The sequence below is a fragment of the Otolemur garnettii genome, unplaced genomic scaffold (genome assembly GCF_000181295.1).
Source record: "Otolemur garnettii isolate 467f Iridium unplaced genomic scaffold, OtoGar3 scaffold00066, whole genome shotgun sequence".
Taxonomy (NCBI): domain Eukaryota; kingdom Metazoa; phylum Chordata; class Mammalia; order Primates; family Galagidae; genus Otolemur; species Otolemur garnettii.
Genome location: NW_003852461.1, coordinates 5472946 through 5486537, shown reverse-complemented (window position 1 = coordinate 5486537; position 13592 = coordinate 5472946). Strand labels below are relative to the sequence as shown.

The window sequence follows — 13592 nt, the reverse complement described above, 5'->3', positions numbered from 1 at the left end:
CCGTCGTTGTTTGGCAGGCCCAGGCTGGATTTGAACCTACCAGCTCAGGTGCATATGGCTGGCACCTTAGCCATTTGAGCTACAGGCGCCGAGCTGAGTTTCCCTCTTTCATGTTAAAATAATTCCATACTTATTCTTCACAATATAATGAAGCAAAGTAGGTTTTGTGAGGGCAGAATGTATTTTAAAGGACATAGTCTAAGTCATTATTTTTAGTTTTCAGTCCTGTTTTACATATTTAAGTAATGACTACTATATTATCATTATCAGCGTGGAGTTAGCAGGTATTAATCAACTTTAATGGCCAATCCAGTACTTTAAACTTGTATTTGGATATTATTACTCAAAGCAGCTATTTTATGTCATTTTTTTTGGTTACTGCTGTAAGTAAATACAGAAATTCACAGAACCTGATTCCCTGATGAGAAATACCAGACTTTTAAATTTGCAAATTTGTATAAATGGGTCATATTTCATACAGAAGGTCCTGAAGACAAAAGACTTCCAGTCTTTCTCTGAATTGTTCCTTATTTTAACTGTTATATGTATGTTAGGTAGTATTTAATCTTAATTCAGAAATATAAGTAAAATAAACACACTCATTTGATTTTAAAAAGATTTAGGAACTAAAACGGCCCAGGTTTTATTCCTCGTCCTTTTAGTAATAGCCGTGTGAATTCAAACAGCTCTTTTCACCTCTATTTCAGTTTCATTATTTATGAAATAGGAATAATTGTGTCCACCTTACAATATAGTTATACTTGTTAATATAAGAAACTGTAGGTTGATAACATCTGACTAATATGATAAGTGGCTCTGTAAGTGCTAGTCAGGTGAGTGAATGGATGTGTACATCTGTAAAAAGGGAAGGGAGAAACAGATCAGGGAAGAATAAGCTCAGCAAAGAAAAGGGGAACTTGCCATTTCTGTTGGTGAAGGTCAGTTAAAAACATGTAGTTATTGGGCAGCACCTGTGGCTCAAAGGAGTAGGGCACTGGCCTCATATGCCGGAGGTGGCAGGTTCAAATCCAGCCCCGGTCAAAAACTGCAAAAAACAAAACAAACAAACAAAAAACCATGTAATTATTTAATGTGAGTACACACGATGAACTAGAAAATGTGAGCTGCTTTAATTTATTAAATGTGCTTTATTTTGATTATTTTCAGGCAGAAAAGGCTAGCTTGGTCCATTTACTGGATTTCCTAGGTATGATTTTTCTCACGATGATTTGGGCCATTTGTCCTCGAGACAGTTTGGCACTTTTGGGCCAGTGGATACAGTCTAAACTGCAGGAGGTAAGTCGGACACAATAACTGGAATTTATAATTGGTTCTGGTGAGGATGTTTTAATACTGTAAAACAACAAATATCAAAGATATTTTCGTATTTATCATGAATTATGGGTACTGAGTTTTAGTGTCCTCTGTTTTCTCATTTTTAGGGGATATTCTTATATATGAACGTTTAAAGAATACTGTATCTCTTCAAATGGTGGATATGGGTGGGTTAGAAGGAGTTGGCAACTTTTGGCTAATATCATTTTCTTAAGTGTGGTTATTGGTCTTATAGAGAGAAACCGTAGTCACTGATCCTTCCTTTCATTCTGGCCGTGGTCTGTATGTACTAAGTTAATGATCCCCGCTTTTCTCCAAATATAGACATGCCTCAGTGGCAGTGGGGGATTGGTTCCAAGAACTTCCATGGATACCAAAGTCTGAGTGTGCTCACAGCCCAGATAAAAAAACAGCATAGCATTTGCTTGTAATCAATACACGTCATCCTATGTATTTTAAATCATCTCTAGATTACTTACAATACCTAATACGATGCAAATATTATATAAACAACTATTATGCTGTATTGTTTTTAACATTTGTTATATTCTTGTTTTTTTACTTTTTGAATATTTTACATCCTTGGTTGAGCCCACAGACTCAGAGGGCCAATTGTATTTGTATTTTGATAGGGTATTTTGAGTCCCTCATTTAGTTCAAAGCACTGCACTCGGTCTTGCAGTCTTCATAACTGCATTGTTAACCATGATTAATCATTTTATTTTGCATCTTTCTTCAGATATTTCCTCTTTTCCTGGGAGGTTTGCTTGTTTAGCAACAATCTGTTATTTGTTTATTTAATGATTTGTGGAGCACCCATCCCAGGGCCATCTGGGTGCTGTTTAAATCTAATGTGTACAATTCTTTGAGACAAATTGCTTTTGAGATTGAATAACTAGTCAGTATTATAATTCGGGTTCCTTTATGTTGAAGTAAAGGTTCTTAGAAGAAGAAGAAATGATTATTGCTAAGGTTATAGGACCTCCTATTTTGAATTTTGTTTTTGTCACTGACCTGCTGGGAAGTCAAAGGAATTAATGTAGTTGTTGTCTCCATCTCTCTATAGATTGCCTTTTCTGTAAAGGGGTCAAGATTTGGTCATAAGAAAGATAACATGGGCCGGGCACAGTGGCTCCCAGCCTGTAATCCTAGCACTCTGGGAGGCCCAGCTGGGTCGATTGCTTGAGCTCAGGAGTTTGACACCAGCCTAAGCAAGAGCGAGACCCTATCTCTACTAAAGATAGAAAAACTGAGGCAAGAGTATTGTTTGCTGTGAGCTATGACATCATGGCACTCTACCCAGGGTGACAGCTTGAGACTCTGTCTCAAAAAAAAAAAAGAAAAGAAAGAAAGATAATGTGCATCTCTTTCTCCTTTGAAATACTTGATAAATGCTGCCATTTTGGTATAGTTTTTCAATTTAATAATAAGGCTAAAAATAGGGATGACTTCAATATGCATTCTTTTTCACTAATCAAGGCCCTCAATAATTTGGGTGACAAGATGTTTTGCCTTCGATAAAGCCTTGCTTGCTGCTCTTGGAGAGCAGAGGGGAATGCAGGTAGTAAAATCATTCCGGAGTGGAACTGCTGATAGCCATCTGCCAGTCATTTGTTGTGAGACCTGAATGATAGGGTTACGGCAGGATTTCTTAACATCAGCACCATCGATGTTTTGGGCTGGGTAACTCTTTGTTGTGGGGAGTTGTTCTGTGCATAGACTGTTCAGTAGTTTAGTAGCATGTATGGCCTCTACGCACTGGATGAGTCTTTTCTCACAGCGCCCTTGAACCAGTCTGTCCTTAAACTTCCACGGCACACTTAAATTATGTTGATCAACAAAAAGAGAAAAAAAAAAAAAAAGAAAAGATACACTGTGCTTTGGATTTCTTTCAAAAATAATTTGATTAATGATCTTAAAATTTTTGTGGCACACCTAAGATCGTCTCATAGCATACTGGTTGACAATCACTGGACTAGATGCTGATATTCTTCCTCCCTTGAGTTGTGACAATCAAAAATACCTCCAAATGTTTATAAATGTCCCAGGAGACAAAATCAGGCCTGGCTGAGAACCCTGATTTAGCACATTTGGCTAGTCCCTGGCGTGAAGAAGGGGGAGTCACCGTTACCATTTGTTCCCTTACTCCTTTCTGCAAGTCTAGGAGGTTGGCGCTGTTACAAGTTTCATTCTGCATATCATACTACTGGCAGGGGGGTTGAACAATTAGTTCCTTTAACTTAAGTTATTCACCAAACCATTTCTTTATTTCTTTTTTTTATTGAGACAGAATTTCACTTTGTCACACTCCATAGGTGCTGTGGTGGCATAGCTCACAGCAACCTCAAACTCTAGGGCTCAAGAGATTCTCTTGCTTCAGTCTCCCAAGTAGCTGGGATTATAGGTGCCTATCACATCACCTGGCTAATTTTAGAGATGGGATCTTACTCTTGCTCAGGCTGGTCTCCAACGCCAGAGCTCAGACAATCTACCTGCCTCATTCTCCCGGAGTTCTAGGGTTATAGGTGTGAGCCACTGCACTGTCCTTCAAGTCCAAGTTTTTCATCAGTATACTGTCAGTAGACTTGATGGAGACTTCTCATGGAGATAGCAGACAGTGCAGGATGCACTCATCAACCTGAAACGAATGTGATTGACAAGGACGAAAGTCCTATTTCCTGGTCACACATACGTGCACCTACTGGTCACATACTACGGATCAGATCGATTGCATTCTTTCTAGCTGTCATAAACATGTCACTACCTTAGGAAGATCATTTCCCCAGTTAACAGCTCTTTTCTTAAAAGTCCTGCCTATTTATGCATCCTTTATAAAGTTTTAGTGCTTAATGGAAATTAGAATTTAACTGGAAAGCATTCACATAAATAGAATTAAGAAAACTAAAGTTATGGTATCTATTTGCATTTTTTTATTGAAGTTGGAAGAAACTTACTTTCTTCCAACTAGTCAATACTTAGAAAAGAAGGAAATTAAGATAATTTATCAAAGAAAGAGCGTGCTGCTATGTAGTTAATTTTCTTACTGAAATAAACCCTCTAGTTGTGTCACCAGCTATTACATAAGTATGTTTTCTCAATTTTCTTTTAAAACTGCAAGACCAAAATATTCCTTGACCATGTGTATTAAAAGCCCCGCACCAATAAACTTGGGAAACTGCAGCTCAGTATGTGGGAATTGTAATAGGAAAAAGCAGAAGAAAACTACTTACGATACTACAAACTGTCTGGAAATGTATAGGCATGACTTTTTCTGTTCTTTCCATGTTTAAAAGTATTAATCTCTAGGGATGAAATAAAGGCTGTGTTTAAGTTTTATGCCATAATGCTTCTCTAAATGTTAATCAGAAAGAATATAAAAAATTTTATCCTAGATACGCCGTCAAATTGATTTTACAAAGTCTTAGTTGTTCCTTTGGTTGTGATTAAGTTGCCTCACTGGAGTTTTCTATCCTGTTTCTTCTCAGTATATGTTTCACAGACCGTACGGTAGAACGCTGGAGGCGGAGGCTGACAAAATCGGACTGCAGCTCGCGGCCAAGGTAAGTGCTCGGAGTTAGGAATACGGTGTTCTTTACGTAGTCAAGATGAATGTTTGGTGTGAGCACAGACTGAGTTGGGCTGGGCTCGCCTTTGTACGATTTCTGTTAATCTGTAGAAGTTTGAAGATTATGGACCTTGAAAGAATGCATCCCTAAAGAAACGCACTTCACTCCCTTCTGTACGGGAGGGTGTATTATGTCTTGGGACAGTGGTTCTCAACCTTCCTAATGCCACGGCCCTTTAATATAGTTCCTGTGGGTCGCGACCCTCTGTCTTAGACTATATAAGATTATAGTCTTATATATTAATTATATATAAGATTATATATAATCTTAGACTTATATAAGATTATAGTCTATATATATTAATTATTAGGTTATATTTTAAAAGTCTTAATCTTTTATTGGAAAGGATTTTTTGCATGTATGAATTTTTTGATCATAGACACTAAATACATAAATCAATAAAAAACATGGTCATATAATGTGTCATCCTACTGCCCAGTCTTCTCATTTTTATTTATTTTTAATGTCTTTGAGACAGTGTCTACTTTGTCACCCTTGGTAGAGTACTGTGGCGTCACAGCTCATGGCCACCTCAGACTCTTGGGCTTAAGTGATTCTCTTGCCTCAGCCTTCCAAGTAGCTGGGACTACAGGTGCCCACCACAACGCCTGGCTATTTTTTGTTGCAGTTGTCATTGTTGTTTAGCTGGCCTGGGGTGGTATCGAACCCTCCACCCTCAGGTGTATGTGGCCGGTGTGATAACCACTGTGCTATGGGCGCCGAGCCAGTCTTTTTAAATTTGTGCCTTCTGGAAAGCTAATGCCTTTATTCCTGAGGAGATTTTTTAGTAAATAAAATGTAACTGTTTTCTCCCACTTGGACAAAGGTTAATCCTATTGCAGTTATAATCCTGGCTGAGCAAATTGAGTTTCTACCATTTAAATAAAAAGTAAGAGCATAGGTTTTTAGGTTATTTTTGTTGTAGCAGATGACATTGTTTTTTTTTTAGTCAGCCACAGAGAACGGCTCTGGACATTTAATTTGGTTTTGTTCCAGATCCTCTGTATTCTTGATTATTTCCCCCCCTTTTTTTGTTACTGAGAGAGTCTCGTTATGGTTGTAGATTTTTTTTTTTTTCCTTTTAGTTCCATCAATTTTTGCTTTGTATATCGTAAGATGATTTTTGTATACCTATCTGGAGTTCTTATGTGTTCCTGGTGGATTGATCCTTTTATTAGTATTAAATCACTCTTTGTCTCTATAATACTTCTTGCCGGTCTCATCTCTCTGTTGGTTAGTGCCCTTATGGCTTATATCCCTTGGAAGCAGGACATAGTCATTTGGGTTATTTAAATTCCTTGTCCTTTTGGGAGTATGTTTACTCTATGTGTTTAATTTACATTTCTTATTGACTAATGATGTGGAGCATATTTCATATATGTGTTGGTCTTTCTTTCATTTTCCTTTGTGAATTGTCTTTTCAGATATTTTGTCCATTTTTTTTTTATTAAATCATAGCTGTGGGCTCGGCGCCTGTGGCTCAAGTGGCTAAGGCGCCAGCCACATATACCTGAGGTGGCGGGTTCGAATCCAGCCCGGCCCGCCAAAACAACAATGATGGCTGCAACCAAAAAAAAAAAAAAATAGCCGGGCCTTGTGGCGGGTGTCTGTGGTCCCAGCTACTTGGGAGGCTGAGGCAGGAGACTTGCTTGAGCCCAGGAGTTGGAGGTTGCTGTGAGCTGTGATGCCATGGCACTCTACCCAGGGGATAGCTTAAGGCTCTGTCTCAAAAAACAAAAAAAGCAAAAAAACAAAACAAAAAAATTCATAGCTGTGTATATTAATGCAGTCATGGGGTGCAATGTGCTGGTTTTATATACAATTTGAAATATTTTCATCAAACTGGTTAACATAGCCTTCATAGCATTATTGTGTTAAGACATTTATATTCTACATTTAGTAAGTTTCGCATGTACCCTTGTAAGATGCACCGTAGGTGTGGTCCCACCAATTACCCTCCCTTCACTCATCCTCCTCCCTCCTCTCCCCTCCCTTTCCCCATATTCTTGGGCTATAATTGGGTTATAGCTCTCATATGAAAGCTATATATTAGTTTCATAGTAGGTCTAAGTACATTGGATACTTTTTCTTCCATTCTTGAGATACTTTGCTAAGAAGAATATGTTCCAGCTCCATCCATATAAATATGAAAGAGGTAAAGTCTCCATCTTTCTTTAAGGCTGCATAATATTCCATGGTGTACATATACTACAATTTATTGATCCATTGGTGAGTTGATGGGCACTTGGGCTTCTTCCATGACTTAGCAATTATGAATTGGGCTGCAGTAAACATTCTGGTACAAATATCTTTGTTATAGTGTGATCTTTGGTCTTCTGGATATATACCTAGTAGAGGAATTGTAGGATCGAATGGCAGGTCTATTTTTAGTTCTCTAAATGTTCTCCAAACATGTTTCCAAAAGGAACATATTAGTTTGCCTTCCCACCAGCAGAGTAGAAGTGTTCCCTTTATTTTGTCCATTTTTTTAAAAATTTTTTTTTATTTCAACTTTATTACTTTGAAGGTTTTTTTTTTTTAATTTTTTTTTTTTAATTACTTCTTCCTCCTGTAGTGTTTTCTTGCCCCCCATGGAGCTGGAATCACAAGGTCCGGCTGTCTCGTTGTCCTGTTGTTGTTGTAGAGACGGGGTCTCACTCTGGCTCGTTTGGCTCAGGGGGGTCTTGGCTGGTCTCGAACCTCTGAGCACAGGTGATCCACCCACCTCGGCCTCCCATAGCGCTGGGACTACAGGTGTGCGCCACCACGCCCGGCCTATTTTGTCCATTTTTAAACTGAATCATTTGTCTTCTCATTTTTGAGCTGTAAAAGTTTATACATGTTGGGTGCAAGTCCTTTGTCAGATGTGTGTATTGCAAACATTTTCTCTCATTCTATGGCTATTTTATTTTTTAAATGATTTTTTTTTCTTTTTGAGAAATTAGAATCTTACTTAGCTAGAGTGCTATTAGAATCTTACATAGCTAGAGTGCTATGGTCTCAGCCCAACTCAGAGCAACCTTAATCTCCTGGGCTCAAGGAATCTTCCTGCCTCAGCCTCCTGGGTAGCACAGGCTACGGGAGCCTGCCACAATGCCGAAATTTTTTCCATGAGCCACTGTCTCTGGCCTTAATGGTGTATTTTGAGTAACAACAATTTAAATTTTGATGAAGTGTAATTTTTCTACTTTAAGCAGTTAAAGCTGTACATTTCCTATTGCTTATTACTTTAACTGCATCCACAGATTTTGATATGTTGTGCGTTATTTTTATTTAAGTCTGAATGTTTTCAAATTTTCTTTGATTTCTTTGTCCGGTTTCCAGGATTCCCAAATGAATCCTGTATATGATTCATTTAATATACAGATGTTTGGGATTTGTCTGATGTTTTCTTGTTTATTTCTAATTTAATTTCTTTGCGGTCAGAGAACATACTGTGTAGGATTTCAGTCTTTTAAAATCTGCTGAGACTTGCTTTACGATGCAGCATTTGGTCTGTCTTATGGTTGCATCCCTTGAAAACACCATATTCTGTGATGTGTGTGTTTTGTGTATGTCAGTTACATTACGGTGGTTTATAGTGTCATTCAGATCTACAGCCTTCTGATTTTTTTTCTGCTTGACTACTTGTAATTGAGAAAGGTGATTTGAAATCTTTAACTATAATTGTAGATTCACCTGTTTTTCCTTCTAGTCTATTAGTTTTTGTTTCATGTGTTTTGAAGCTCTGTATTAGGTGCATGCACATTTTGTGGCAGTATTTTTTTCTTATTGCTCGATCTTTATGACATATCCCTCTTTGCTTTTTCTTTTTTTTTTTTTTGCAGTTTTTTCCAGGGCCGGGTTTGAACCCGTCACCTCCTGTATATGGGGCCAGTGCTCCACTCTCTGTTGTCTTTTTTGTTTGTTTGTTTGAGACAGAGCCTCAAGCTATCCCCCTGGGCAGAGTGCCGTGGCATCACAGCTCACAGCAACCTCCAACTCCTGGGCTCTAGTGAGTCTCCTGCCTCTGCCTCCCAAGTAGCTGGGACCACAGGCGCCCACCACAATGCCCGGCTATTTTTTGGTTGCAGCCGTCATTGTTGTTTGGTGGGCCCGGGCTGGGGATTCGAACCCGCCACCTTAGGTGTATGTGGCTGGCGCCTTAGCCACTTGAGTTATAGGCGCTGAGCCTCTCTCTGTTGTCTTAAAGTCAGTTTTATTTGACATTAACTTAGCCACTCCTGCTTTCTTACGTATTACTGTTCACTTGATATATTTTTCTACCTATTTATCTTCAGCTTCTTGAATTTTTGTATTTGAAGTACATCTCTTACAGACAGTATATACTGGGTTCTTTTTTATTTAGTCTGACAGTCTCTGCATTTAGCTTCAAGTGCATCATCCATTTGTATTTATTTTAATTATTGCTCTGGTTGTGTTTAGGTCTGCCAAATTCCTATTTGTTTTTTATTTGTCTTATGTACTTTTTTTTTTCTGTTTGTCCTTTTTTGCCTATTGAGTTAATCAAATTTTTTTTGTATTTTATTTTACTTCCTTCTTTGGCTTTCTAGCTATAATAGCTCTCTGCATTATTTTTTAAGGGTTCCTCTTAGAATTACAATATTCATCTTTAACTTAACCCAAACTATCTGAGGTTAATATTGAATAGTTTCTGGTAAAATGTAAGAACCTTACAATGGTAAATTTGGCAGTTATCAAGGATTTAGGCACAGATGGAGCTTACCCTCATTATTTCCTTGCTTCTGAGGATTTTATCTAAATTTCCAGCTGTGCTACTGACTTGAGATTCCGTCCACTGAAACTTCATGACCAGGAGGCTTCAACTTTTTGTTACCCAGGTTGAGGCCTACACCAAGTTTAAAAAAAAAGAAAGCAACAGACTCACAGATCTGGTCCCCAGTGTCTCTGTCTTTTAAGAGCAGATTTCTCTGTTTTCTGGCTGCTTTTCTACAGCTCCACCATCACATCTCTGTCGTATTTCCCCTTTTCATGTCAGATGCCAGTCAGACATTTGGGTGGAGCTCACAGAGAATTCTTCTTCCCTTTTCTTCTCTCACTGTCAGAACTTCCCACTTTAGATTTCTCACTGCTTTTCTGTATCTGAACTATGTTCTGTGGAACTTTAGCCGCTGAGGCTGTCGTTTCCTACCGCCATTTTCTGTAGCTTTGTCCTTGGAGGCTGAACCTCAGACCAGAAAGCCGTGAACTCTTATATCTTATCTCTTGTAAAACTTCCCAGTATTAATTTTTTTCTGGCTACTGTTTTTATACACTTTCCAGTATCTTTAAATAGTTACTATTTTAAATCAAGTTTTTATAATTACCATCTGCCATAGGGTTCACCCAACCACTTCCTTTTAATACCGTCAGAAGTTTCACCTTCTTTTAAAGAATATTTTTGTGGGGCATAACATTTTAAATTGGCAATTATTTCCTTTCAGGATGTTCATGATTACATTCTGAGGTTTCCTAACTTTTATTTATTTATTTCTTTATGTCTGTTTCCCTTTGAAGACAATGAGTTTTTCTCCATGGCTGTGAAGTTCTCTATTTGTCTGTGCTTTTCTGCAGCTGACTGCTTTGTCTAGGCGTGGTTTTCTTTGTGCTTGCTGTGGCTTTATACTATGTATTTTTCATCAGTTTGGTAAATTTGTAGCCATATCTTTTACAGTATTGCCCTTGCTCCATTTTTTTCTCTTTTCCCCGTCTGAGATTGGGCTTTGCATGTGCATTAGACTTTTATATGTCTTCTGTATTAATTTTTATTCTTGCAAGATGTTTCCTCCTTGTTTATCCGTATTTTCTGCTTCCTGTTTTATAGCTCACTAATCCTGTTTCAGTTTGTGCCCTTTCTGCATTAAACTCATCAGTTCAACTCAGTTCAGCTGAGTGCTGAATTTTAGCTGTTGTGTCTTTTCATTCTAGGCTTTCCGTTTAATTCTCTTTTATAGATTTCAGTTCTTTGTGAAATTCTGTTTTCTCATTTTTTTTTTATGCTTTCTTTACTCTGTTAATCTTAATTTTTTCCAAATATTCATGTTTACTTTAATATCTGAATTATCTCAGGTCTCTTTCTGTTGTCTGTTTTTGCCTCTGGTCTTGTTTCAGAGCTGAGTCCTTGTTGGTACACTCATTCCTGAGTGTCGCCATCCAGGGAGGCCGCCAGAAGACCTGGGGCATGACCAAAATCCTTCTGCGGTAGTGGCCCTGAACTTTATTTTTTGTTTTCACAGTGCCACGGGACTGTTGAAATCTCTACTCAGTTTATGGGCTACTTTTTGCTTAACTTCTATACCCCTTGCCCCAGGCAGCTTCTGAATTACCGTGGTGAACTGCCATCAAGTGTTGTCTCTGTGACTCTCCTGCTTTTCACATCTTGACTTCTGAAATTTGGCTGTCTTGGTGAGCATACTTCATAAGCTTTAGTTTTCTAGTCCTGTCAGCCAAAAAGCTTTCTCTAGCTATCTTTTTCTGGTTGGATTTCTGTTGAGTTCTGTCATATTATCAGACTCTTACTCTTTTTTTTTTTTTTTTGTTTTGCAGTTTTTGGCCAGGGCTGGGTTTGAACCCACCACCTCTGGCATATGGGGCCGGTGCCCTGCTCCTTTGAGCCACAGGGGCCGCCCCAGCCTCTTACTCTTTACTGCTTAAAATTCAACAGCGTCCCTGATGGGAAAAGAAGAGAAGGCCGGGCTCATCTCAGGGAGCTTTCTGTTTTTCTAAGATTTTGGCTTCTCCAGTCTTGGTAACTCTGCACACCTTTGAACAGTATTATTTTTATATTATCCATATTTTCTAGTTGTTTTTGGCAGGAAAATTGATCTGTTACAAATTGCAAGCTCACTGCTAGTAAAGGAAGTCCCTATTTTGGTGTTTTTAATAGCTACCTAATATTTTGTAATATTGATAATCCATTTAATTATTTAACTATATTAATGACCATTTGGGTTATTTCTAGTTTTTTTGTTGTAAATAATTTTGAAAAAGGCATCCCTATACAAACATTATGATGCTCTTGGAGCTCCTGTTTTTATTTTTTTTATTAAATCATAGCTGGGTACATTAATGCAATCATGGGGTACAATGTGCTGGTTTTACATACAATTTGAAATGCTTTCATCAAACTGGAGCTTTTATAGCTATAGAATATATAAGTGGGATTTCTAAAATTTTCATTTTTATTTTTAAAACATATTCTCAATTATTCCAAAATGTTAGTAGCAAATCTCACCAGAAGGATATGAAAATGCTCTTTTTATATAGCCACATCAGTACTGTTTTCAATCTTTAATTTTTGTCAATTTGGACAAAAATGGTATCTCATTGCTTTTTAAAATTTGCATTTTCTTGTAGTGAAGTTGAACATTTGTCTCAGCTTTATTGGCTATTTTATTTCCTCTTTTGCAGATTTTATTTTGTCTTATTGGGCATATTTTAAAAAATCAAGTACTCTCAGCTCCACACTTGGACATTCTGAGTCAGCAGTTAGATGGTGAAGCTCTGTTCTAAAAGTGTTTAGGAATTGCTGGGTGAGTCTCCCCCAGGCAGATCTGGAAGTTACAGACCTGAGTAATCAACTGCCAGTTCTGTCTTTTGGGGTGACTTGGCAAATTAGATTTTCTGTTTTATTTAAGCAGAAGAATGAAATTAGAGGAGTTAGTAAGGAAATACTGAAATTTCTCTGGTTGTGGGAACAGGAAGGCGGGAGTGGGATTGGTGTGCTCCCATTAAGGGCACAATTAAAGGTGCACAGCACAACTCTGGGGTGCGGGACGGCACCGAACAGAGTAAACATTGTAACTTAGTCGTTTGTACCCTCACAGTAACCTGAAATTAAAAAATAATAACAATAAACTCCTTTGGTAGTTTATGATATGCAAGCCATTTTTTAAAGAAGCATATCCCTGGGGAGATAAAATGTGATTCAATTTCCAAAGCACACTGAATATTGCTGTGTTATATAGCAGGTGATCTTTTGCCTGTTAATGATAACGTGGTTTCCTTAGTTCAAGGGAGAAAGATGTTGTTAGGGATGTTGAGTCATAAATACACAGTGAATTTATTATGGAACAATTAGGTAGGATCTTTGTTATGGAGCAATTAAGAATGCCAACTCTGAAATGTAAGCAGTTAGTTCATGTCAAAAAAGATAAAACAGTATAACAGCCTCAGATCCTACCTTTATACTGTATCACAGCCTCAGATCCCACCTTTATACTGTATAACAGCTTCAGATACCACCTTTAGACTGTATAACAGCCTCAGATACCACCTTTATACTGTATCACAGCCTCAGATACCACCGTTATACTGTATAACAGCCTCAGATCCTACCTTTAGACTGTATGACAGCCTCAGATCCCACCTTTATACTGTATAACAGCTTCAGATACCACCTTTAGACTGTATAACAGCTTCAGATACCAACTTTATACTGTATAACAGCCTCAGATACCACCTTTATACTGTATAACAGCCTCAGATTGCTCCTTTATACTGTATCATAGCCTCAGATACCACCGTTATACTGTATAACAGCCTCAGATCCTAACTTTAGACTGTATCACAGCCTCAGATGCTACCTTTAAACTGTGTAACAGCCTCAGATCCTACCTTTATACTGTGTAA

The 13592-nt window shown here is 37.9% G+C and overlaps 1 protein-coding gene across 6 annotated transcripts in view; it reads left to right on the top strand.

Annotated features, from left to right (window-relative positions):
• OMA1 (OMA1 zinc metallopeptidase) overlaps positions 1–13592 on the top strand; it is a 72227-nt gene that overhangs the window by 17993 nt on the left and 40642 nt on the right. For all 6 annotated transcript variants that reach the window (XM_023515120.1, XM_023515121.1, XM_023515118.1 and 3 more), the window contains 2 exons: positions 1168–1296; positions 4821–4895. In XM_023515120.1, the coding sequence (XP_023370888.1) occupies positions 1168–1296; positions 4821–4895 (204 nt within the window). The remainder of the gene's footprint in view (positions 1–1167; positions 1297–4820; positions 4896–13592) is intronic.